The sequence below is a fragment of the Ochotona princeps genome, chromosome 4, assembly GCF_030435755.1.
Source record: "Ochotona princeps isolate mOchPri1 chromosome 4, mOchPri1.hap1, whole genome shotgun sequence".
In the NCBI taxonomy this organism is placed as follows: domain Eukaryota; kingdom Metazoa; phylum Chordata; class Mammalia; order Lagomorpha; family Ochotonidae; genus Ochotona; species Ochotona princeps.
The window spans coordinates 2,288,728-2,315,560 of NC_080835.1; the positions used below are offsets into that span (position 1 = coordinate 2,288,728).

The following is a 26,833-nucleotide window of genomic DNA, read 5'->3' on the forward strand; positions in this document are numbered from 1 at the left end:
TGCCACAGCCCCAGCCCCAGACACAAACGCTTCTGGATGAGAAAAGTGAAAACACACATCGCAAACCCTTCTTTGCAAGCCTGCAGCTCCTGCTTCCGGCGGTGGGGGAGCCCACACACAGACCCCCTCCCTCTCAGCCCTGGCAGGTGCACCCGAGGCCTGCGCCAACGCTGCCCCCCTCCACGCCCTTGCAGCAGGCGGAGTTCACCTCTGCTGCCCTGAGCGGCCTCCGCATGGGCAGCACCGAGCTGTCTCAGGTTTCATCATTGCTCCTTCTGGCCTCTGGTTCCTGGCAGAAACATCGGCCTGTGAAGCAACTTCCTTGCGATGCGTAAGTTTCACACAGGGTTATCAGGCTAATCCTCCACCCGAGGTGCTGGCATCCCATATGGGCAGCAGTTCAGGTCCTGGCTGCTCCATTCCCAGACCAGCTCCCTGCTGTGGCCTGGGAAAGCAGCAGAGGACAGCCCAAAGCCTTGGGCCCCTGCACCCGCCTGGGAGACCCGGAGGAAGCTCCTGGCTTGTGGCCATCTGGGGCATGACCCAGCAAATGGAAGACTTTTCTCTCCTTCTCGCTCTGTAAATCTGCTTTTTAAATAAAAATAACTACATCTTTAGAAGTTTCTGGGCCCAGCGCGGTAGCCTGGTGGCTAAAGTCCTTGCCTTGCATGTGCCAGTATCCCATATGGGCGCCCACCACCACCTGATTGCAATTACAATTGGTTGCTTTCAAAGCTAACTTTGCATTTTCAGGACCACACTCGCTATTGTTAGCAAGAGGACAGGTTCCTAGTGGTGGGTTTTCAAGCGAGCAACTTTCTTTTTTTTTTTTTTTTAAAGATTTATTTTATTTTTATTACAAAGTCAGATATACAGAGAGGAGGAGAGACAGAGAGAAAGGTCTTCCATCCGATGATTCACTCCCCAAGTGAGCGCTGCGGGGTCTCCCCCACAGATCCCTTTAGTAGCCCATTGCCAGAGGGGATGAGCCTGCTGCCTGCCACCCAGCCTCCCGGCCCGCAAGAGACAAACAGACGGATGGGGGTTCTGTCTAAGCAGTTCCGATTTATTGGGGAAATTCAGTTTCTTATATAGGGTAAGGGATAGCCTCAGGCTGGGAATTTTGGGAATTCCAGGAGGGGAGAAACTAGGAGCCAATTCCTAGGAGAATGAATGTGGAAGCCACCTCCCATGCGCCAGGGGTAGGTGAGGGGGTGGCCCTGGTCAATCAGTACTTCCTTGGAGCTACGTGACTCCTGCCCTGGTTCCCACACAGGGCTCTGTCAATGGCCGCCGTCTTGCCCGCCAGTGACCTGAAGTGTTAGTCGCCATCTTGGTGACCTCTTTGCCCCTAAGTCCCACATTTCCCCCTTTCTTTGTTAAATGGGGCAGGGATCCATAGCGGCTGTGTCTGGCTTAGGTTGCGCTCCTCTGAGGGTCTTACCCGTCACTGATTAGCCGGCCAAGCCAATGAGATGGGCTTTGAGGGCTTATGGGGTGCCAGGCCGTTTTGGCGATTTATTGAAGGGCGACATGAACCCAGGCATCGGGCGGGCAGTGATCGGCGGCCAAGTCTTCAACCACTTCAGCCAATAGGGTCACGGTCCTGAAGCGCTGTTCAATAAACTGAACAAGTTTATTAAAAATGTAGGGACCAAAGGTGAACAGAAGTAATAAGATAGCCAAAGGGCCAGCAAGGGTGAAAATTAAGGTGGTGAGCCACGGAGACGCCTGTAGTGCCCCCGTGAGACTCGGGCCCATCAGGGCAACCAGGGTGACAGCACTCACTGGTTCTCGATGGACTCAGAAACAGGTTAGAGGGTCTGCGGAAAGTATCTTTTCCCAATATATTATTTTTAGAAGCAATATGATAAAATACAAAAATCATTGCTGCTACTATTTAATACCTTCCCCTAGCACAAGGGGTCTATCTGGTTTGGCACGACCAGGTCCAATTGGCAGGAGCCGAATATGATTTGATTGCACATAGGCCAGTGTCGAAGGGGGACTTTGCCAACACAAAGACCTCGCCCGGACAGGACGGGATAGTGAGTCTTGCTGTGCCCAGCTGTTGCCAGCAGCACCGATGAGGCATTGGCAGATTCGAAAAACTATCCATTACTACAAGACCCTCATAGAGTGGGGGTTGACCACTATAATGTAGCCAGCAATGATGAGTGAAATTAAAGCCAAACATATTTAGGGCCCCCCATGCTGCTTGCATGAGGGTCCAGAGAGGGTCTAAACTATCTAAATAAGGGGAGGTTGAGCTGGACAGCTCTGGCGGGGGTACCGGCCTGGAGAGATCTCCTGCTGGGACTCTGTTGGGTCCCACCGCCAGGGAGCAACTGAATGATTAACTGAAGAAAAACAAAAGACACCTGCATCGTATCCTTTCCTGTCCAGCCTTGATCCCCGCAGCTTTAGGGGGGCTCGGCCTCAGGAACCTCTGGTTCTTGGGCATCACAAGTCGGATTCTTAAGACGATCTGTTATAAAATGTTGAGGCTTCTGGCTGGTATCCATAATGCGCTTTCTCCTATTGGAAAGACACCCCCAAATCCTCTGCCCATTGTTAATAATGGACCTGGGCCTCTGCACTGTCCGGTCATTGGGTCCTTCCATCTTACCATAACCTCAGGTTTAACTTCCTGACCGGACCAATGTCTTTAAAAAATAGGTTACCAGTTCATTTTTTAAAAATCTAATATATGTCTAATATAAATAATGCCAGGCCTATCTACTGGCGGGGGCTATCCCTTTTTGTTTTTGTAATTGAGTTTTTAGATCTTGATGGAATCTCTAACAGCTTGTCCTTGGGGATTGTAATGGATTCCAGTAATACGGCTGAACAATGACTGAGCGCGTCTGGCTCGCTCTCCGGAAGGAGCGGTGGCCCAGGCTGCACAGGACAAGTGTCTGCAGTTACAGAGACGTATTTTAACTTACCAAACGGTGTGTATAAAGTAACATCTCTCTGCCACAAGGCATTAGCCCTAGGGGTTTACCCCAGGAGATTGTAGGGGTGGCGCCTGCATGAAGTGCGTGCATGATTCGCAGGGATGGAGAATCCTCCTGCGATCTTCAATTGGCACATTTGGAGACTGACTATGAAGGCTTCTCCAATTAGCATGGTATGATCATGTAGATCTTGGGCGGCTTGTAATGAATTAATAAGGGCTCTTTGAGAGGCTGACTGATGAGCCATAGTTTCAAGTTAGGGTTGTTTTGGTGGCCCCTAGGATGTGTCACACACAGGGGCTGCTGCTTTGCACCGGGGTGCAGACCACTGAGGTCCTTCACAAAGGGGACACTCTCCACAGCAGTGTCCTGGCTTTCCACACCTGACATGCTGGCTCTCTTGCTGGCTCTCCTGTCAGACCAGAATGCCTATGGCTGATTCTGAGGCCACTGAGACTGCCAGTCTGTGAGTCTGCCGTAAGAGCCGCTTCCCATGTGGGAGCAGTTTAACATTCCTTGGCCTCTGAGTTATCACCAAGCACTTGCTTACACATCCACCTGGCACACGGGGATATGCGGCCTGTGGCCAGTTTCGAAGCTGCACCCTGAGCGGTAGGTCCATTTGAATGCATGCCGAACGTGCAGCTGAGCAGACGCTGCAGGTCCTGAGAAAACGAAGAGACATGCCTCTCCAAGAGCATAATTGTGCATTTATACATTATTTTCAAAAAGGATTCAGCTTAGTAATTCTCATTGATGACAATTTTCATCTATAAGCTGATTAAAATAGACTACACAGCTTGCCACGTAAACTGGTCCGTGCATAGCAGGTAATGTACATTATAGAACAAAATAGCTTTTGTAACAGCTGCTGGAAATTTCTCTCAAGTGTTTTAAAGTTGCCAATTGTTTAGAATTACATCTGGCTCTTAGTAGCCTGAATAAATCATACCTATTGTTTACTATTTAGCTTTACTGGGTACAATTGGTCTGCTGGAAACTAGAAAACAAAGTATCCATGTTTAGAATTATCAAACATTAAACAAGTAGAGACATCTGTATTTCACATAGCACTGTGAAACCACCTGTAGGATTTTACACACTCTTGTACCGCAACAGCTGGAGCTGAGCCGATCTGAAGCCAGGAGCCTCTTCCTGGTCTCCCACACAGGTGTAGGGTCCCAAGGCTTTGGGCCGTCCTCAACTGCTTTCCCAGGCCACAAGCAGGGAGCTGGATGGGAAGTGGAGCTGCCGGGATTAGAACCAGTGCCCATATGGGATCCTGGCATGTTCATAGTGAGGACTTTAGCTACCAGGCTACTGCACCAGACGCTTTAACTGCCAAGCTATCACACCAGAACCCTCTGAAAATTGTCAGATATTCAGTAGCATTCCTATGTATGCACACTTCATTCTAATGTCCGCATACATTAGGTATTAATGTTAAACACTTAAACGATGTTGTAGTAGTATCTTAAAGTATAGACAATTATATATGTAAAACTTACAAGGCTCATTTCTCAACATGCTTAAGCCCCTAAGTATTTTGTCCCAGCTTTTCCTTTCCATTGCATGATAGCCATACTTCTGTAGGACAAAATATTCTATAAGCAATTCTCCTAATAATCTGCTAATTTTCTTGATTTACCCTTTGAAACAATCATGTAAGGCTCCGAGTTAAGACATTTTCTAAATAAAAGCATACCAAAATTTTTAAATACAGTTGCTTTAAGCAATTTTTAAGCATTTCTCTTAGTTCATGGAAACACATTTTAACACAACCTGCCTTAAAACTGGGAATGAGAAGTTTTTCAAATAACCTGCTTCTAGCTGATTTGGGAATGTCCCCTTCTCAAAAGAAGGCAGATAGGAACCAGGATGAGGACCTGGAGGAGGCCAGGGTCCTAAAGTCCTCCCAGAGCACAGACTCCAAGCATGCTCCTCCCTTCTCCGGGCTGGGAGGCCTGGAGCTCCTCCTTACCTTCTGCTTTATTGAAGTCAAGAGAGCCGAAAAACTTCAACTTGGCTGTTGTCTTAACAGACTCCCTAGGAATTTATTAGTTATCAATAAGATGAAAATCACTTAAAAGGAGATGTTAAAACACTGTTGTTCTTCACAAGGAATCAGACTTCAATTCCGTTGTCTTCAAGGCAAAATTTGAAATTATATACGTCATAACCAATCTCACTATACAATTTAAAAGAATTTGTTGTTTTCCTGCAAGGCAAAATCTCACGTACTTCTTTGTAAATAAGAACACAAATCATTTACAATCTGGATCAATTTCATGATTAGGAAACATTTTGATCAATGAACATAAATACTCATTTACTTTCATGGCTTATATGATGCAACAAATTTAGCATAATTTTACAATATTGTGAGATTATAATCCAAATTATTTTAAATGACAATTACCATTATTCAAATTTTGTCTCAATCTTTGAGAGTTCCAGGGATCCTACTAGAAGGATCTTGGTTTCAAACTGAAGAATGTAGAGGTCTAAACGAGTTCAACAAAAGTACCTTTGGCATTTAACTGAACATGTTGAATACTGTATGCTGGACCTGATCAATGCCAAGACAACACTGTAAGCTGAAGATCAAACAGCAAGAAAACACACGAACCTTTCCCAACGGAGGTGGGAGTCTGGTCTGGCCAGGTCCTGTTAGATAAGTGAGACCTCTCTAAAATTATTTATCAGGAGAGAGAAAGGGGGCCAGTCATGGTCCGGCCCATCTGTCAGTCAGTCACACACACACCCAATTCAGAACAAGAACAACTAAACAATTCATGACGAAGATAGAAGTCTTGTCCGGTCAAAAGGAATAGGACATCAACAATGAGCAAATATCTAAGCAATCACCAAACACGTCAGGACAGAGAGGCATTTAACTCTCAAACGTTCTGCACCTTCCAACCTCTTCTTCGACACATTTTAACCTAGAGATGTTTTGTAAAGCAAGCACCTAGGTTCATCTCATGTTTTGAGTTAATTTAACAGTGGATTTGGAACACTCTATATCATATTGCTTTTCTATGTAACTGTTAAATCAAGTTACAGAACAAGTTTCCATTTTTTTTTTCTTCTTATAAATGTTAAGTTGCTTATCTCTTACCCCGCCCTCTCAGCTAGGGGTTAGGGCTATGAGGTAGAGCTAGAGAAATTTAGATCCTGAGGGTGACGGGGTGTGGTTAAGTCCAGAGAGATTGGGAGAGCAGGTTAGGGCAAAGGTTAAAGCGGTTAGGATGGAGGGGAAATCTCTGTCTGCTACCCAGGGAGGAGAGCAAGCGGAGACCTTCAGACAGGGGGGATGGGCCCGCCTCGCAGCAAGGCTCTGGCCTACATCATGAGGGTGATAGGATTATCATCCAGCCTTATGCATGCCTGAGCCAATTCTGGGAGCAAATTTACAGCATCCTTGACATGGCTCAAAATAGATCTCACAGACACGATGGGCAGAAAAACTTCTCCTGCGGCCCCTTCTCTTCCTCCATCCTCATGGTTTGTTGGCAAAAGGCAGGATTTTCCCAATCCAAGGGATTGAAGGAGGTGACCCACTTCTGTGGCCCATAATGGCAGTCAATGGTGCCGAGATAACCTTCAAGGGAGGCTGCCAGCCTGTCGCTGTTTCTTCGAACTCATTCAAAATCACTCATTCAATAAGGGACAACAAGCTTTGCTGGTTCAGTCTTAATACCTAAGGGCTAGCTCTCTGACTTTTGAATTAGATCTGCCAGCTGATCGCAGCAAGTATAAACTCCGGGCGCCCCTCCAACGGACAAATGGCCCCGCTGGAGGGGACTGCCTCCTGGACAAGGGCAGCCATAAGAAGAATTTGAAAATGTCCACAGTTGTAACTCTTTCTTAGGGCAGTGACGAGCAGGCTGAGCCTTGCTCAGGGCTTTTGAGTCTCCTGTAAGGCTTGTAGATGAGGGAAACTCAGTCTCCTAGCATTTTGCCTTTTCAAATCATGGAAGTAACTGCCCCGTACGCATGGGTAGCCAATTGACCTCTCCAAGAAGCTTTCCAGATTCTACGGGTGAATATTATTCCTTAACGCGTAGCTGGGGTTTCAAGGGGGAGGCCTGTTCAAAACAGAATTCTGTCCCTAAAATTGTAAAAAGAGGGAGTTCATTTGCACCTTCTCTGAGGAGACATCCACGTTAGCTCTCTCTAAAAGCTCTTTTACCTTTCCCCAGACTACTAGCAATTCTACTCCAATCTGCTGGGATACGGGGTTGGTGGGCAAGACCCTGAAGACTGGCCTCAGCTCAGGGTGAGTTAGGCTCATTTCTGCCCCAGCTTTCTTAACTCTCCTGCATTCCAGGGATATCACGCGGCTGGGCAGTTCCCTCTAGGGTTAACATTAATGGGAAAGGACTGGACTGGCTGGTGGAGCCCCGCCAGAAGGCTTGCACCTGGGGCTGTGATCTGACTCCCCTTGACCTGGGGGTGGTTCCTGCCCTTTGAGCCTCCCAGAAGCTCTGGTTGGGACGGCTGAGGTGGGTCAGGGCCAGTGTTCTGGGCGTCAGTTTTGCTCTTTTGTTCCCAAGTATCACAGGCAAATCAATTAGCCAATGTTACCCACAGTGCCAATGTGACCACAGTCCCTCAGACCTTGACCGCCTGAGCGTCTGAGATTTCTAACCCTCGGGACTTCAGCATGCATTTTAGCGCCTTAAGCACAGGATCACCAATTTCCCCACAGTTATTGCCCATGGCTTAACAAAGACAGCAGAGAGGAGAGTGGCACTGGGATACCCAGTTGGGCTGTCGGGCCCAGGGGATCCCCTGCAGAGTTTTGGGTAACGCCGAAATGTCGCCTCGGCCAGAAACCGTCAGTCCTCAGACAGGTTCACCCCAGAGCCACACATCCCCGGCCTCCCTTAAAGCAGAAGATGAGAGGATAGGAAAGAAGCCAACTGGGTGCCCAACACCTCCCTTCCCTTACAGCCTCTCAGGGGATTCGACCTTAGCTACGCCGTGGCCGGTGGGGGGAGTCCCCACGTCGGTGCAGAGCTGCGAGGTGCCAAGGGTCACTTCCGCAGGGTACATGCCCGTTCGAGAGGAGGAATACTGTACCTCACATACCTCACGTCGCCTTCTTTTCTTTGGGGCTCACCTGAAGAGCCACCACTTCTCCGGCAATGTGCTTCTCTTGGAAGATGCTGTGCTGAAGCTGTTTGCTCAGCCATTCCTCGTTCCTCTTTCAAAGCCGTGCAGGGAGAGTAGAGGGTCCAGGCTTCAAGCCCCACGTTGGGCGCCAGTGCTGCGGGGTCTCCCCCACAGATCCCTTTAGTACCCCGTTGCCAGAGGGGATGAGCCTGCTGCCCGCCACCCAGCCTCCCGGCCCGCAAGAGACAAACAGACGGATGGGGGTTCTGTCTAAGCAGTTCCGATTTATTGGGGAAATTCAGTTTCTTATATAGGGTAAGGGATAGCCTCAGGCTGGGAATTTTGGGAATTCCAGGAGGGGAGAAACTAGGAGCCAATTCCTAGGAGAATGAATGTGGAAGCCACCTCCCATGCGCCAGGGGTAGGTGAGGGAGTGGCCCTGGTCAATCAGTATTTCCTTGGAGCTACTTGACTCCTGCCCTGGTTCCCACACAGGGCTCTGTCAATGGCCGCCGTCTTGCCCGCCAGTGACCTGAAGTGTTAGTCGCCATCTTGGTGACCTCTTTGCCCCTAAGTCACACAATACAGCGTTCGGGCAATCACCAATCCCGAACAGCATCATGGAACCTTCCCCCAGGAACAGGGACTGAAGTCACAGTGAGGCAACCAGGCAGGCATTTCAAAAAGGATTTATTTATTTACTTGCAAGTCAGAGGGACAGAGAGAGAGAGCTTTCAACACCAGAGCTGGGCCAGGAAGGAGCCCGGGGACTGTCATGTGGGCCTCCCAGGCACTGGAGCCAACTTCTGCCACTCCCCCAGGCCACCTGCGGGGAGCTGGGTGGGAAGGACACCAGCAGGGTCCCGAGCTGGTGCCCGTGTTGGGTGCCAGCTCCTCGAGCGTTGGCTTAACGTGTTGTGTTGTAATGCTGGCTGCAGGCACCCGTGTTCCAAACAGGATGAGAGCTCCGTCGCCACGGAGGGAGGCCAGGAGGAAACTGGACTTGGACGAAAAGCACCGGCCAAGGGACGGGCTTGTCCTTGGTGTCGGGGCCACCTCCCACAGGGCCCCAGAACTTCTGCACCCGCAGAAACTTCTATTGTAATTGAGTGTGGTCTGGAAAGTTAAGCAATTGTAACTGCGACTTTGTAAGTTAGCCAATCGAGAGTGTTAGAGTGTAACTGTGAGGAGTTCCCTGAAGCGTATAAGGACCCTGCACTGTCCTGCCTCGGGGTCTCAGCCTAGAACTGTCCCCATGGTGACTGGAGCAATGCCCCACTCCGGGCAATTCTTCGGGGACCTGGGGACCTGCTCAGAGTGATGGCAGGTGTCACTGCGGTTCCGGCAGCCTCAGCAGATCCGAGCTGCCGCCGCTAATGCATTTCTGGGCACAACACAGACCGCTAAAACTGCTGCCCCCAGAGCACAGTTCTAAATTTATTTTTAAATGTTACACAGACCCATGCATGTTTGAGGGTGGGATGGGACAGGATGGGAGAGGGAAAAGACCACTCCCTCTTGCCTGTGACCATGGGGCTGGGGGAGGAGGGGGAGCTGTGGCCCGCTCCTTGCTGCCAGAACCCAGTGTCAGGGACAGAGGTGGTCCCCTGCTGTTGTCCCAGTGGCCCTGATGGGGGAGCGTCCTGCGGGTGTTACTTGAGTAACCTCGGGTGTCGTGAGATGGCGTTGGCCTCATCGCCCCCGGGGTGAGTTACCGCTTCCCACAGCCGCCGGCTGCCCCGTTCTGGTGTGTCCGTAGCCTTGGCTACTTGCTGGAGAATTTGGCCTGGAGCGTTGTTCCACCTGCTGCTTCCATCTTTCGGTGGGGCAGTCCAGGTCCTCTGTAGAATCAGAGGCTGATCTGGCTGGCCCGTCTTTCGTGTGCCTGCCTAGCAGGGGCGGCTCAGCCCCACACCCTGTGCTCCGATGCCAGACCAGACGTCCCTGTGTGTTCCCTGAGGTTGGGGAGCGAGTGGCGTGGACCCATGGGGCCGACTCCTTAGAGCCCCTACTGAGCTGGTCCTCAGACCCCGCTCTCACTAGTGCCAGTGGGTGCTGCAGCCCAGCCTGCCCATAGACAAAACCTCATGTACAACACCCATTGGTTCCAGTGCAAGTCGGAACTGAAAACAGAACCAACCCAGCAATTGCAACCACCAGCTGATCGTGGTGATGGACTGTGCCGGGCCCTGTGCTTGCTAGAACATACAAGAATCTGGTCAGGGAATACCTCAAAGTTTCTTTGGAGACCTCCCCAATTGAACTGCTGGACTCAGAACCCTAGCCAAGAAAAGACAGAGGACAGAACAAGTCAATCAACCACCTCAGGTATATGTTGGCAGCGAAATACTGGACAAATGAACACTCTATGATGGACTATGTCAATCAGTGGACGACCTCATTGAGCGAAAATGGCAGCGATTCATAACTGGAGAACTATTAAAACCACTTGAGCAAGGATCTCAGAGCATGCCCCACACCCGGGACTTGGGGTGGGTGGGAAACTGGGTGGGGCTCCTCCCTCAATATCCCCCTTTACCTCAGATACATGATGGAAACAATATGGACATAATACTATTACCCACTTCCCTATACCCCCTCAACCTTTTTTTTTTTTTTACCGTAATTAACTATGTAAAGATTGTCAACACAATATAATAAATTATTAATAAAAATTTAAAAATTAAAAAAACCTCATGTAAAACAGTGGGTGCTCCAGCCTGGTCAGGGTGACCCCCAAGAACCCCAGCCAGGCCCACACTCAGACCTGTCCCCCATATATGCCAGCGGGTGCTCCCGTCTGGCCAGTCCCCACACCAGCTCCTGCATGAACCAGTGGGTACTATGGCCCCTTCCAGGCCCAGACCCCTGACCCGGCTCTCATATTCACGAATAGGTGCTGCAGCTAAACTGGCCCCACCCCCAGACCTGGCTCCTGTGCGCACTGTGGGTACTGCAGGCTGGACTGGCCTAGACCTCGCTCTAGGTGCACCAGAGGGGGTACCACTTAGCCTTCTGCAGCGCTGGCACTCATGCGTGTTGGCGAGTGCTGCAGCCTAGTCCAGCCCGGCCTGCCTCCCAGCCCCAGCTCTTGCATGCCCCAGCAGGTGCTGTGGACTGGCAGGGGTATACTCCAAGATGCTTTACCAAGCACACTCCCATGCCTGATTCTCATGCATGCCAATGGGTGCTGCGGCCTAGCCCAGCATGGCCCACCCCAGCAGTGACACCTGCTGGTGGGGTTACTGAGACCTAATTAGGGGTGACCCCAAAAAACTTCTATCAGGCCTACTCCCAAACATGGCTTCCCCAAGAGCCACGGGATGCTGCTGCCTATCCTGGCCTGGCCCACCCCCAGCTCTTGTGTGTGCAAGTGAGGGCTTGCCTGACCCAGGGAGGCCCTGCTGATTCTCTGCTTCTGGTCCACACCATCTCAGCTCCCGATCACCTGTGGGTGCAGGGGCCCCGTCCATGGGAGCTCCCCAGAAATCATCTTACACTTGTCAGACAAGCCCTCCGTGGCCCCCATTCTGGCCCATCCCAGCCAGGCACCTCCCGTCCCCTTACATGCGTGTGCGGTGGCAGCGGTAATAGGGTGGCCCTGGCTGGTGTGTGCCACAGTGTCCCCTTCCCCCAAATCATGAAGAGAAGATTAGGCAACTGTGCTGGCACAGTGGCATCATGTACACACTGCTGGCATGAGCCAGGCCCAGAATGCCCGCCAGCTATCGGCTACTTTTCTTCCGTCCGTGCAAAGCAACCCACGTGGGATTCGGGACTCTGTGCACTTCCTCATTAAATAAGCCAAACTGGTCTCCTCACACGGAGTTCTTTGTCACCCCACAACAGCCAAAGGTAAAAGGCGTGCGCGTGTGTGTGTGTGTGTGTGTTTTATTACTGTTTACTTGGTTGTTTGACAGAGTAGCAGGGAGAGGGAGAAAGAGAAGCAGGGACAGCTCCTGCTCCGCCCCAAGGCTGCCTGCTGCCCCGCCTACCCCCCTCCCCGCCCCAAGGCTGCCTGCTCCCCCCCTACCCCTTCCCCGCCCCAAGGCTGCCTGCTGCCCCGCCTACCCCTTCCCCACCCCAAGGCTGCCTGCTGCCCCGCCTACCCCCCTCCCCGCCCCAAGGCTGCCTGCTCCCCCCCACCCCTTCCCCGCCCCAAGGCTGCTTGTTCACCCCCTCCCCGCCCCTGTTCACCTCCCACAACTTCCTGACTCAGGCACCTCTCCACTCTTGCAGCAGCCCAGGAAGTCGCCAACCACCCACACCGGGCGCCCAGTTGGGCTTCCTGATGTACTCCTGACGTTTGGGGCTTGCAAAGCCGGGGTCGTGGGGCTGCTGCTGGCCCAGCTCTGCGGGCAGCGTCTGGCCTGGCCGCTCCAACTGGCTTCCTTCTGGGCCAAGCTGCCTTTGCGTGGCAGTGAGCTAAGCCACCAGCTGGGACACCAGCATCCTACGTGGATGGGTGTTGGTTTGAGTCCTGGCTGTTCTGCTTCTGATCTGCCTGGGGCAGCAGTGGAAGATGCTGGAGCACTCAGGCCCCTGCACCCACAGGGGCTCCTGGCTTGGGCCTGTCCCGGCCCCAGTAGCTGTAGCCATTTGGGGAGTGAACCAGTGGATGGAAGATCTCTCTTGTGGCTCTGTCTGACTCCAGCTGATCAGGAGTGACCTGTGCGGCCCCATCCCAGAGTCACCCCTGTTAGATTTTAAGGCGCACTTAGAGTACTGATGTTGTTACTCGCAGCTCATTCCTGCAGCTGTTGTACCCAGATTTTGAGATCCCCCGAAATCATCAGGAGTTTAAAGTCGATGCAACCACAGTAAACCTTCGTAGGGAGTGTCCCAGCCTGCGTGCCGGCCAGCTGGGAGGCCCAGCAGGACGCAGAAGGAAGTTGGGGAGTGCCTCAAGTCACTGGCTCCGTGGGGTGGCGCCTCCGGCAGCCCCGTGGAGCGTCCTCACCCATACCCAGCATGTGCTAAAAGCCATCTGGAACGGAGCCTATGCACCCGGCAGGTCTGCACTAAGACCTGCCCTGTTCTCTAAGAGACATGAGACCTGAGTGCTGGGATCCTGGAACCAGTCAGCTATGGGAACCGAGGGACAGCTGTGGCACGTGAGGCTCGTGCGGTGTCAACAGAGGGCAGAGGCCGTGTCCTGGGCGGGGAGGAGGGCGAGGAGCCAGGAGCCCGGGACAGATAAACTCCTAAGCAGGCAATTTACATTCTGTGCCCAGAAGGCAAGAGGCAAGAGCCCTGAGGTGGGCAGAGTGCCCAGAGCTGGAACCGCAGCCTCACCGTGGGAGAATGCAGAGTGTGGGCGATTGGGTGGCAGCCAGAGGGCCAGGACAGAGCCTGGGCCTGTCTCACCTGGCTGTGTGGGGGCATGGCTGACGGCAGTGCTGGGCACCTGTGGGAGGAACAGCCCACACGCTTGGGAGTTACAGCAGGTGGTGTCTGGGGAGGGGTTTAAATGACTGTGCATGTTAGGGGCAGGGTCTGGAGCAGGGTTTAATTGATTATGCACAGGGGGAGGAGTCTGGGTGGAGCTTACCTGATTATAAATAGAGGGCGGGGTTTAGGGCACAGGTGCCCTTCCTGGTACGCGGGTCAGGCTGCATCGGCTCTGGGCAGCAGCTTTGTTCAAAGAGCGGTTTTTCCCCAGCACAAGAGGTGGTGGAGGCAGGGCTGTGGGAGGCACTGGGACCTCCCTCCTCAGGGCAGCAGGCGAGGCCAGCAGCAGGCGAGGCTAGCACCATGGCGGCTGCTGTTGCGGTAGCCCGAGGCCTGCAGTTGGACGAGCGGTGGGACAGCAGGGAGCTGGGCGACTCCAGCGGGCAGCAAGGACCCACCTGCTGTCCAGAGAGAGTCTCTGGCGCCATCACTCAGGGGGAAAGCAAAGGAGGCCTGGGGACTCTGCAGCGGGGCTCGGGACAGGGACTCAGCGGAGGTGGCACTTTGGGGTCACGCAGGGTTCCTGGCTGCCTGCCTCTTGCCAAGAGCCCTACTGCGATGTCCCTGGTGCCAGATGGGAACACCGCAGCCTCCACCCACTCTGTGTCCACAGAGCTGGCCTGGCCGGTGCGAGCCTCCCTGCCGGGGTCACTGGGGCGACAGTTGGCCTCAGGTTCCACAGCTTCTGCTTTCCATGCTCTGATCCTTCCACAACTCCCTCTCAAGGACCCTGTATTTTAAAAAAGTTTTTATTTTTCTTTGGAGTAGTGCAGAGAGAATCTTATACCCCTTGCTTCATTCCCCCAAGGCCCACGACACCAGAGCTGGGCCAGGCCAAAGCCAGCCAGGAGCTCCGAGTCTCCCTTGGGGGTGGCAGGGCCGGAGCACGTGGGCCACCTGCTGCCTCCCAGGCCGTGCCCTGGTGGGCAGCGGGCCGGAAGTGGAAGTACGGCTTGGTCCCAGGCTCTGCCATGAGACGGGACGACCTACACGAGGCTTACCGCGCCGCATGAGCGCCCGCCACTTTATATCTGATCGACCGGATGCCAACAGAGGAGCACTTCAGAAAGTTTGTGGGGCCTGGGCAGGAGGCCTTGAAAAAGCTCATGAAGAACAAACGTTAGGGAAGAGAGAAAACGGGGGAGCCCCAGACCACCTCCTTCCCGCTGCCCAGGAGCTCCCAGAAGCCACCCTGTGTGCCACCCTGTGTGCAGGGCAGGCATGCACAGCACAGCAGGCAGGCGCCTGGTCTCCTGAGGCTGCCACGGAAGGTGCCCGTGTCCCCGCGTGTGCCTCCCACACCGGCGCTGCCAACAGCCACCGTGATGTTGTTTCCACAACACACTAGGGTGTCACCAGGGCAAGATGAACCCACTTCACCCTCACTGGGTGTGTCGCTGCGTTACCCGAGCTGGGGCTCCTGTGATGGTAGTCCCATGGTCTCAGGCAGGGCTGTGGGCAGGCCAGCTCCTGTGTCTGGGGGCAGCCCTGGCAAGTGGGTCAGGGTCGGGGTCCTCCAGCTGGGGAGCAGCAGGACGACAAATTGGCTTCCACTGCTGTGTAAGTTGGGGTGGTGGGGGGCACTGGCAGGAGCCCTGACCTGGAGCGGGACTGTGGCTGGGAATGGGGTGTCTGGTGGGGCCCAGGTCTCCCCCACCTCCCCCCATGCCGCCCTGTGCACAGAGCTGAGGTACCCCTGAGAACAGAGTGCATTTTGCAACTGGCGCAGGGCAGTAAGACAGAAGTCTGCCCTAGCAAGGGCAGGCAGACAGCCCAGGACACTCACTCAGGCGCACGGGAGACGAACCTGTAGCCCAGCTGGGAGAGCTGTGGAGCCGCAAAGCAACCTTTGGCCAAGAGCGTGGGCGCCTCCCAGTAAGGGTGGGAGGGTCCTGACCCTGGCTTCCATACAGGGAGGCTGGGCCACCAGAAGGGCAGGCCACCTGCTCATGGCCACGCAGTCACAACCCATGACTGCTCCGAGCTCCAAACTCCCACAGCAACCTCCTGGCAGTGAGCTTGCTCAGCACTTTGGAAGAGTTGTCCATGCCACGTAGGGCAGTGTGACATGGACACGCACAGGTGGTTAGGACCCTCACAGATCCGTGCGTTGGGGGGACAGGGCTGTGCCCTGGCATTTGCGTCAGCCTGGGTGGGGTCTGTGCCTCTGACCCCCTCCAGCCCTGTCCAGCCAGTTCCAACTGCCCCACCTGTGGGCACCCTCTGTGTCTCTGCCCTTCCCTTCACAAAGGTGACACTTCACACCTCTGGTCTGAGCCTGGCTCCTGCAGAGGGCCTACAGGGGTGGCCCCACTCACCTGGCTCCTGTGGCAGGTAGGCCCACAGACTCCCTCCTCCAGAAACCCTGGGCCCATGGGGACGGTCAGACTCGCTCGGGACATAGAAGTGCCACCACGGTTTCCCTCCACAGGGGCCTTCACAGGACGAACGGCTTCTGCAAGGGGGACTCCCCAGAACAAGAGAAATGCGACATGCCAGCAGTTTTGGTGTGAAGGTTCAAATTCACGCATCTTCCCCCCCGCAAATACACTCTGCTATGCGTGTCCAAAGCTCTGTATTTCAAAATACTCTTAGCAACAACAACAAATGATCTTTTTTCCCTCTCTCCTTTTATATTTGAGAGAAAGGGACCCAGCTTCTCCCCCCCCCGCCCCCATGCGTGCGTCAGCAGGATGGAGTCCAGAGCAGGAGCCGAGGCACACCAGCATCAAACAGGAACGCCACGACCAGCATCCTAGCTGCTGTGTGGGACCCCTGCCCCAAGGCAAGCGCTGGAACCCACTTTCCACAGACAGAGGTACCCTCACTCCAGGCCCAGGCCACTTGTCTAGCGAACCTCACAGAGCAAGCCCCAACAAGCAAGCAACGTGCAGGTCCCCCGATACTCCCTGTCGCCATCTCTGTGGTGCCGCCAAGCCCACCAACAGGGCCAGGCAAGCAGGATAGGCAGGTCAAGGTGACTGGGCAGGGGCCAGCAGGAGAGCACTTGGCACGTGACAACTGCTCGGGGCAGGGCCCCCTCAGCACGCTCCATGCCCACTCGCAGGTGCAGAGCAAGCACAATGAGCTAAGTGCTTCACCCCGGGCACCCCTGATAGACCAATGTCAAAGTTCATTGACTAGGAGAAAGGGCGGCCCTGACCGTGGCGGGTGGGGCCTGGAAATGCCCCATGAAGGGGGCAGTAACAGCTTGTCCAGGCAGTGTGCAGCGGGCTGAGAGGACACGAATCGCTCTCTTGACCTAGACGTGGAGAGCCACCGGTGCAGAAGGCAGCTGGGGCCACAGTGGCTCCTGGTGACCAGCCCCTGCCTAGGGTGGGCTCTCCCATCTGACAGGTGAGGAAGCCGGGCTCTGTGAGCAGGTTGGGGGCCGCCCTTCCCCACACCTAGAAGACTCCGGGCAGCAGGCGGTACGGCACGGCGGCTTTGTAGCGCGCCCAGTCCTGGCCGTACTTGTGGGCACAGCGGTGCTCGTCGCGCAGGCAGCGGTGGGTCAGCAGGATGGTCATGTAGATGATGTAGAAGTAAGGCAGCAGGTGGCCGCCACCACAGGCCAGGCAGTAGGCCAGGCTGCCCATGAGGTCACCCGTGTAGTTGAAGTGGCGGGCCACGCCCCAGAAGCCGGACACCAGCAGCTTGCTGTGGTGCCTCTGCCCATCGGCCGACGTGTAGACACACTCAATGGCCTTCGGCTTGCGGCCCCAGATCAGGCAGTGCCCATTGGTGCTGCGGAACAAGTCCTTCTGATGGTTGGCCACCCGGAAGATGTAGTAGCCGAGCAGGCCCAGCAGTAGGACGCCCACGGCGTGCGGGGTGGACAGCTGCACCGGGTGGTAGACCAGGTACAGTCCCTGCCAGACAGGACAAATGAGGCTCAGGGGAGCAGGGCTGTCCCAACCCCAGCTCCGCCTCCACCACCTGCCACGCCTCCACCACTGCCACGCTTCTGGCCCTCCAGGGTGGGCAGGTGTGGGGTGAATAAATGAACCCGCATCACTCTCCACCTGCCTAGCTATCAATGTGTCGGCGTCTATCTGCTAGAACAGAATTAACAGGTGTGTTTGATTTATTGGCACCTGACACCGGGTCACCGTTATGTAAACAGCTCCTCAATAGCAGTGCTCGGCAAATAATCGCAGGCTGGCGGGCTGGCCCTGCCCGTGCTCAAGGTGCGTGAGGGGAACCTGAGGATACAGAACCCGCAGCTCTGCTCATGCGGCTCAGAGGTTGGCAGAGCAGCAGGCATGGTAGCGAGAGCCACGTGGCAGGTGCCACGGCCCCAGGGCAGCACCCTGAGCCCCTGCAGCACACATGGGGCCGTCCCACGGTGCCTTTCCCTGCCACACACTCTGCTCCCCAGGCCCTGCAGGGTGCATTGGCCTGGGTCCTCACCCACCAGCCTTCCCAGTGGCTCCATGCCACGGAATGAAGCCAGCACGACACGTACAACCTGGCAGGCGCATCCCGTTAGGGTTTTTAGGGACACCGTGCAGCGTAGTCCAACACTCCTGCCCTAGTTCTAAGCACAGTTGCTCTTGTTTGATGTGGGGGACTCCGAGATGAGGCCTCCTGCACCCCACTGCCCTGATACCTGGGCACCCACCCAGCAGGCAGGAGCAAGGTGGGCTGGCGTCCTCACGGGAAGGTCAGGCCCCTCCAACAGGGCAGGTTGCCTCCGACAGCCCTGGATCCACAGACCCGCCTGCCGCCCGCTGTTCTGGCTCTCAGACAGCCGTACGTAAGCGGATGCTCCCTGCAGGCCGGCCCCATGGGGGGATACTGCTGCCTGGCTGGACCTGCCTGCAGCACCCTTGAGGGCAAGTTCAGCTGAGCCGTGACTTTCCAGAGCTTAGCGAGCAAGCAACACAGCCCAAGCTCTTGTGTATAATAATATTGTCAGCCTATGATGGGTTTCTGGGCACGGAGGCCCTAGTAAGTCGAGGCGCACCTGCCACGGTGGGCCTTCCCATCACCCTAGAACTCCAGGGAGTTCTTCCATGAGGGCCAAGGTTTGGCCTGGACCCTGAGTCTGCTGGGGAGAGGGTGGCCCCAGCACCCATGGACCACACAGCCCCGTGTCCCGGGCGACAGCTGCCCACCTCCTCACCTGCAATGTGTAAAGGTAGGGCAGCCACACGCAGTCGCCCCAGCCCAGGTACCAGCCGAAGTGGTCGTGGCAGATGTCGATCGTCTTGAGATACCAGGCCTCATTCCAGAAGAAGTCCAGCACATAGATGCCCTGGGAGACACAGGTCGCCATCAGTGGCCCGCCCTGCGGGAGGCCTGGCCCTGCACAGGTGTGGAGCCAAGCTGGGTGTCCTGCACTTCCTTCCGCACCGGGGACATGGGATGGGGCGGGCCCTTCCTCGGGGTCTGCAGTTCCCTTGGAATGAGGATGCCCCCCGGCTAGCGGGCTGGCTCTGGGAGGGAGGGCCCACCACGAAGGTTGTCTCAGCCTGAACAGGGAGCAGCCAGTGCTTGCTCTGCCAATGGCCCCAGCAACCGCAAGTGGCCGGCATCGTTGGGTGACCACTGTGGAGACTGCTGTATGAGCACCCAAAAACAAAGGCTCTGGGCCTCGTCCTGGCCCAGCCCCCACTGCTGTGGCCATCTAGAGAGTGGGCCAGCAGATGGAGGATGTCTCTCTCTCCATGAGACTGACTTTAAACCCCCCTCATGGCAGGGACCTCCCACTGGGAGCCCCGTCCCGTCACCCAGCTGACCCCAAGGGAGATCTTCGAGGACCAGGGCAGGTCAGAGTCCCCGTGCCCTACCGGGCCAAGGCAGCAGTAAGCGCTTGCACTTGGTCACGCTGGGAAGCGGTGGGTTAGGGTGGGCGGACAGGGGTGGTTGCCATGACTGTCCTCTCAGCTACCTGCAGGACATTGACCAAGACCATGGAGTTGGTCACTTGGCCGTAGAGCTCCCGCTGCTTGGCCGCAAAGGACAGGTTGATGAGTGTCCAGGCCACAATCCCTGGGCGCCCGTTGAAGAAGAGCTTGAAGTCAAACCACTTCCCAATCCGGGGGTTGAACTCAATGCCCATCATGAAGTTGTAGAAGAAGTTGCCAGTGAACTTGCTGAAAACCAGAAGGGAGACATCTGGTACCAGGACATACCTCAGCACGCAGCCCCAGCCTGCTCCTGTGCATTCAGCTGCTGGGCACGGGCCTCCCCGCCCTGGGACAGCCTGTGTCCTCAGCACGCAGCCCCAGCCTGCTCCTGTGCACACAGAGCTGGGCACGGGCCTCCCCGCCCTGGGAGAGCCTGTGTCCTCAGCACGCAGCCCCAGCCTGCTCCTGTGCACACAGAGCTGGGCACGGGCCTCCCCGCCCTGGGAGGGCCTGTGTCCCCAGAGGCCCCGCCCATCTTGGTCTGTGTCCAGCTAGGGCTGGGCAGACATCCTCAGAGGGCTGTGCCACCGGACCCACACTGCGAGAACTCCCAGAGCAAACTGCTCGTCCAGTCGGGGATCTCAGCAGAAGCAACGAAGAGCCGACAGGCAGCCGAGCTCCAGGCTGCGTCCTGTTCCAACTCATCTCCTTGGTTACCTCGGTTACCAGTCACCTGCCCGACCTGCGTGCAGCAGTTCAAGAAAACACACCTGTAAGCCTCACTGCCAATGATGGGGTGCAGAGGAGGAGTGCACGGATGAGGGGGTGAGTGGATGGGTGGATGGGTGGGTAAGTGGATGGATGGATGCGTGGGTGGGTGGATGGATGAATGGGTGGATGGACAGATGGATGGATGGATGGGTGGGTGGGTGGGTGGATGAGATAACAGGTGGCTTAGACAATGGGTGGATGGACGGGGCAGTGGCTGAGTATGCAGCAGGGTTGGTTGTTAAGCCAGCTAATCACTACCCAGAAGCACTGCCCAGAACTTTCACGGGGGGCCTGACACGTTGGCTCAGCTGGCTAATCCTCCATATTCAAACACCAGCCTCTCCTTATCAGCAGATGAAAGCTTTCTCTGTCAAATCTGCCTTTCCGATAAAAATAAATTTCAAAAAAAAAAAAAAAAAAGACTTTCTTGGGGATGGAACCAGCTCGCACAGCTGTCCCACGAAGCTGATGGGCTGAAATCACTAAGCCACCAGAACTCTGGCCCCCAGCGATGGCAGAGGCAGCGGGCAGCCCGGCCGGGCCTGGCCGCCAGTCGCCTTTGCAGCTGGTGGGGTCCTGTGACAGCCCTGGAGGTGACACCTCAGGGGCTGAACATACCAGTCAGTGGCGCTGGTGGGGAAGAGGTAGCCCTTGACCATGGCGAAGACGGACACGGCGTATCCAAGAATGTTGGCGCACCACAGCAGTGGGATCCAGTTGTCGAAGATGATGGTGGGTGAGAACCAGGACAGGAAGTAGGCATTGGCCAACCACAGCAGGTGTGTGATAAGCCAGGCTTGCAGGCCATTGATCTCGTACTTGTTAACGATCCCTGTGGAGGAGGGGGAATCCCGGAGTCACATACAGCCCTCCTCGCCTTCCGGGCTCCGGTTCTGTCGGTCCTGGCCCAGGGCACATGCACGACCCCAGAAAGGGCCAGGTTCAAGGGCCAGGGCGGCCTGCCAGCCACTGCTGGAGGAGCAGCCTGATGGGGCCAGGTCCCCAAGGAGAGGGGAGACGGCACCTGTGCAGGGAACCCCAGCAGCCCGTGTGGTATCCCTGTGGCGTCCAGGCCCCCTGCGCCTCAGCGTCCCCAAGGGCAAGGTGAAGACGCGGTGGGGAGAGCAGCCCGCATGTTCTGGGGGCCAGTGAGGAATGAACGCCCAAGCTGAGCCGTGGGCCTGGGCAGGCAGCGGGCACAGGCGGCTCTCCTGTCCTCCTGGCTGTCCCACTGGTCGCCCGGGCCTGCTGCTATGGAACCATTCCAGCATGCCTCACTTTTCCCTGGGGACGGGTCCTCAGGGTGGACGACGGAGGGCAGGCCCCACGATGTGAAGGGCTGGACATAGGCAAGACCCTGACTCTGCTGGCCTGGATGTGTGCCTCAGCGTGTGGGGTGTGTTCACCTGCGGGGGTCACAGCCCCTTCTTGGATGCCTCCGACATAGCCTGGCAGGAACTTATGGCAGACGTCAGGGAGCAGCACGTATAAGAACACCTGCAACACACAGGGGATGCCCGTGACCCACAGCCCCTGGGCCCAGCTGTGCTGGTACTCACTGGCAGCCCTTAGCCGAGCTGGGGGGACCCCGGGTTTTACTCTAGAGGTGTCAGGGAACTCGAACAAGCTGAGCTCAGGGACTCCCCAGTAGGAGCAGCAGGTCCACCATGGCATGACCCACCCCAGGACACACGGCTCCCTCCTGGCCACTTTCCTCTGGAGCTGGGGGAGGCAGGCATTGTAAGACACCACGCCACACACCTACTGCACAGCCCACCCGCGATGTGCGAGCAGGGCCGCGGCAGCTGGCGTGTGCTAGGGGGCCTCTAAGCCTGACCTAGTCAGGGAACTTGGTCCTCACTGCTCGCACTGGGGCGGATCACCCTGCTGCCGGCTGAGACGGACAGCCCGGGGTTGGTGGGGGGTGTGGCCTCTGGCTTCTTCCCGCAGGACGGTCCTTTCCGGGTGGATCCAAGTGCAAGCCTAGATCAGAACTCACTCCTCCACTGCCAAACAGCAGCCCAATGGCGGACGACCACATGTTCTGTCTCTCATGACCTGGGCTGCCCCTGACACGACGACAAAGTGACGTGCAGGGGCCTCAGGCGGCGCCCTCACGGCTGCCTGAGCCGAGCAGCTGGGCACAGCCCTCACCGGCCTCCAGGGCAGGACCACTGACCAACCTGGAACGCGACCCAGCAGGTGTAGAGCTGGGCGGCCGTCTTCGTCACAGGCGGGGTCTTGGCCCAGATGTCGGCGAGGCGGGCCCGGCCGGTGGCAACGTCCAGCAGGGGGCCGGTCAGGGCGCAGCTGTACTGGTCACAGGCCATGATGAAGTAGTATACGATGAAGGGCGCGAACAACAGCAGGAAGACGACGCTGACCAGGGAGAACCAGTCCACCTCCCTGCGGGAAGCATGGCAACATCACCCAGACGCCCTGGCAGCGGGCGAGGGACCCCTCCCATCGCGGCGGGCAGCCCCCCACGATGCACATGGCCCCATCTGAGGACAGTGCCGCCCTCACCCTGACACCAAGCAAGAACAGAGCTAGGCCAGGGCGGGCAGTGGCTGGCCGCCACCTGTCCCACACCCGCCCCTGCCACCGCTTCTACCCTACTCACGACATGGAGGAGCTCAGAGTGTCTGCGGACCAGAGGCTTCTCACGAGCCAGGAACACCTGGGGTCTTGGAGCCACCAAGCCCCACTGCTCTCTCGGCTGTCCGTGAGGGCAGCAGACCCCCACCCCAAGGCTGTCTCCTCCTGTCTCCCTGTGTTCAGGTTGGCTATGCTGCTTTCCCTTTTTGACTTTTAATAATTAGCAAGGAATACCAGCCCTAGACTCCGAGTGCCACCCAAGATCGTTTGCTAGACAAAGGGCATCGTCCTCAAAGAGCGGACGATGGCCGCAGTGTAGTTTCGTAGAATCATTTCTCCGTTAAGCATCTTCTCGTTGCCTGATCGATCCTGACAGTGACATATCCTAGCTCACGGAAAACCAGACATGCTCGCTTGCGACTCACCCTAACAATGAAAATCCATAATGCCTCCCCAGTCCACCCGGCCCCCCCTTGCTGGGAGTACGGGGGTAGCCTTACCAGGCGCGGCCCCACTGGCCTTGGCACGTAGGCTGGCCATTGCTGACACTGTCCGGCTTCTCCGCCTTGGGAGTGCTGGCCTGGGACCTGGCAGCCATTGGGCCCTGCGGGGAGAAGACACGGGCTCAGAGGGACGCCTGCCTGCCGGCTGTGGCCACTGCACGTCACTCCTTGCAGCTGGTCTCCCGTGTTCCTTCTGGCACAGGCCCAGAGCATGTAGGAGGCATGGAGGTTTTGCAGGCAGTGGAGGCCCTGGGGCGGCACCCTGTACCCAGGAGTACGCGGCTGAAGGTGAGTTTATACAACCTGCCTTCTCACCGGGACTTGCCTAACGAGGTCGGCAGCCACAGGTGTCTGGCGCTTGAGATCTGAGATTAGATACGCTGGCAAGTGCGGCAGGACGGCGCTGTCCAGGAGAGGCGCTGCCCAGGGCCACGCGTGTCCCCCGGGGTCCAGGCGTGCGGGGACCCCGGGGTGTGCTCCATCTCGCCCTGGGCCTGCTGCCCACCCCGCGTGGGACACGCCCGCACGTGTCCTCTCTCAGCAGAGCTGCCGTCCCCGCAGCTTCTCTCCATGTCCCTGCCAGGGCACTGGGCACAGGACTGGCCTCCTACCTGTCCACCCCATGTAGCTGTGCCAGGGCCAGAGCCCTGAGTGTCCTACCCCTCCCGAGTCAACAGTACACACGGCAGGGGTTGGCAGGAGGTGGTTAGAATAAACCACCACCACCAGGAACGAACCTGGCTGCCAACACACCTGGGTGCCCACAGCTGCTCACCTGGCTATAACCTGGGGCTGAGACCAGAACTCCTGCGTCCTGGACAAAGTGGACCAAGGCAGCCGGGTAACCCCTGCTCTGCCTGTGACACCACCTGCCCACACAGCTCTCCCTGCCAATGTGCCCGGCAGAACAGCAGGAGGTGGCCCAAGTACTTGGGCTCCTGCACCTACGTGGGCGACCTGGGAGAAGCTCCCGGCTCCCAGTGTTGAACTGGACCAGCTGTGGCTTCTACGGCCACTTGGGGCCTGAACCATCGGATGTAAGATCTCCCTCTCTCTCTGTAACTCTGACCTCCAAGTACACAAAAACACAAAAATCTTAAAAACCGTTTTCAGACCAAAGGCAGGACTAGCATAGAGTGGTTTGGGCCGTGTTGTAAGCAGGTGGGGCCCCGAGGTGACGGTGGAAAATTCTGAGCTTGAGCAACTGCTACTGAGTCACATAATCAAGGCAGCCTCTCGGGATGTGATCCCCGCCAAACCCAGAGCAGTAGCAGGCAAGAACTTCTCCACAAGACCAGCGGCAGGGGACCAGGGTTCTGGAGTGACGCAGCTTAGAGACCTTTGCAGGGAAAAACTGAAGCACCTGCTAGCTCCAGCAGAAATGGAAGTCACACAAAAGTAAAAACACAACAACAAAAAAATCATAAAGCTTGGTCAGAGGCGGGCAGGACGCCCTGGGACCCACCCACACAGTCCCCCACTTGCCCTGGCTTCACCACCAGGAGCGCCACTGCCAGGTGCCCAACGAGCCCCAGCACTCGGAGTGGGGACCCTGCCGGGCGCGCGGAGCCGGCAGAGAAGAGGAGTGCCTTTGTGAGGCCAGGCAGCCCCCGCGCAGCCCCAGGCAGCTCGCCGCGCTCCCGGGAAGACCCAGGCCGGAAGCCCCCGAGTGACCGCGGCCTCGCAGCTCCAGCGGGCTTGGGGGGAGGCGGGTGTTCCCGCGCACCTGCTCTCCGCCTCTCCGCGGGCACCGGCAGCGCTCCGGCCGTCCCGGGAGTTCGGGGCGTCCGGCGAGGGTCGGGGTGGCCCTGGGGAATTGCGCGGGACAGCGTGGCCCTGGCCCCCGCCGCGCGCCATCACCGCTGTCCCCGCAGCGCAGCGCAGCGCGCGCCCAGCACGGGACCTACGCGGCGCGCCCAGCCCGCGGCCTCACCTCCGCTCCCGCTCCGCCCTGAGCGCGCGCCGAACTGGGCACCGATGTGCCCTCGCGCGGGAGACGGGCAGCCCACCCCACCAGCTCAGCCCGCCCTCTCACATGACGTGGGGGCGACAGGAGGCCAATGCGCAGCGCGCTCGGCGAAGGCCTGCGGCATCTGCGCCCAGCCATTGGCCCATGAGCCTGAGCTGACTCTCTGGCCCAGTGCGCGCGCCACTCGGCGGCCGCAGGACACGAGACTGACGGCCAGGGCCCGCCCCGCGCGGCCACCGGCCCCGCCATGGTCACCTGGCCCTCCCGGGCCCGGACGGAGCAGCCCCGGAGCCCCGGAGGCAGCCGGGCTGAACCGCCGGGACTGGCGCGGAATCCCTGAAAGGAGGCGCGGGGCTCGGCCGCCTGAGCACAGGCCGGGACCCCCAGGAAGCGAGCCCCGGGCGAGCTCAGCAGGGCACCCCTGAGCCAGGACAGGAGGGCCTCGGTGGCCGGCGGGGACGGTGATGCGCGCACGCAATGGGCAAGATGTTAGGTGGGCCCGCGCCCCTGCCTCCCACCAGCTGGAGCTGGACACTGGCCAGTCTCGGACAGAAGGGCAACAGGCCCTGTGGACAACCGGGTGGCAGGGACCCAAGTCCTTGGGCCGTCGTCTCCTGCTTTGCCAGGCGCCATCAGCTCGGAGCTAGGCGGCCAGAGCCGGGGTGCTGGCCATACTGCAGGCCGCCATGTGACCTACCCAGTCACAGCACTGGCCCCAGACGGTGGGAAGGTGCATTCCCCAGAGACAAGGCGCCTCCCTGAGAAGCAGGGCGAGGGAGTTCCCAACAGGAGGAAGATGGCCACTCCTGCCTTGAGCAACCTGCCTCTTCTCCCGCCGACTCCACAGGGTGGGTGCTGACGGACAAGGCAACATGGAAGGGGCGACGGGGCCTGGAGCGAGGGCCGGGGCTGCTGCAGGTGTCCTAAAAGCCTCTCTGTGGCCGCAGTGACACCAGGCCGGGAGAAGACTGCTCCAGGGGACGGCCTTGAGGCAAGGGCACTGGGTGCCTGGCAGTCCTCCACCAGGGTCATGCCCCAGCCTCTGTGTCAGAGCCATTTCTTCATAGCTTCCCTGTGGCTTATGCCTGTCAGGAAGATGTGACACCAGCTGGCTTTCTCTGCCGGCCTGGTGCCTTCTGAGTGCCACTTATTACAATTACTTTGACACAATTCTTTATTTGAGGGCCCGGCACAGTAGCCTAGTGACTAATGTCCTCACCTTGCACGCTCCAGGGTCCCATATGGGCACCGGTTCTGATCCCGGAGGCCCTGCTTCCCATCCAGCTCCCTGCTTGTGGCCTGGGAGAGCAGTGGAGGACGGCCCAAAGCCCTGGGACCCTGCACCTGTGTGGGAGACCTGGAAGAAGTTCCGGGCTCCTGGCTTTGGATCGGCTCAGCTCTGGCTGTTGCGGCCGCTTGGGAATGGAAGGATCTTCCTCTGTTTCTTCTCCTCTCTGTGTATCTACCTTTCCAAAAAAAAAAAAAATTTTTTTTAAAAATTCTTTATTTGAAAGGCAGAGCTGCAGAAAGAGAGCCGGGCTAGTCCATGGCCAGGAGCCCGAGGAGTTAGGCGCTCCTCCGCTGGCTGGGAAGTGGAGCAGCTGG

The 26,833-nt window shown here is 57.2% G+C and overlaps 1 protein-coding gene across 2 annotated transcripts; it reads right to left on the reverse strand.

Annotated features, from left to right (window-relative positions):
* Positions 1-16,568: 16,568 nt before the first annotated feature.
* On the reverse strand, positions 16,569-25,267 carry DHCR7 (7-dehydrocholesterol reductase). 2 transcript variants are annotated; one of them, XM_058662693.1, is made up of 8 exons: positions 25,193-25,267; positions 23,257-23,360; positions 22,342-22,564; positions 21,565-21,655; positions 20,777-20,990; positions 19,429-19,633; positions 18,661-18,792; positions 16,569-17,404 (listed from the first exon to the last, which is right to left on the reverse strand). In XM_058662693.1, exons 2-8 carry the CDS (start codon positions 23,352-23,354, stop codon positions 16,940-16,942), a joined length of 1,428 nt encoding a protein of 475 aa, XP_058518676.1. In that variant the 5' UTR covers positions 23,355-23,360; positions 25,193-25,267; the 3' UTR covers positions 16,569-16,939. The 2 variants fall into 2 exon arrangements, with proteins under 2 accessions (XP_058518676.1, XP_058518677.1); XM_058662694.1 differs by lacking the exon at positions 25,193-25,267 and adding an exon at positions 24,035-24,076.
* Between the last annotated feature and the right edge of the window lie 1,566 nt (positions 25,268-26,833).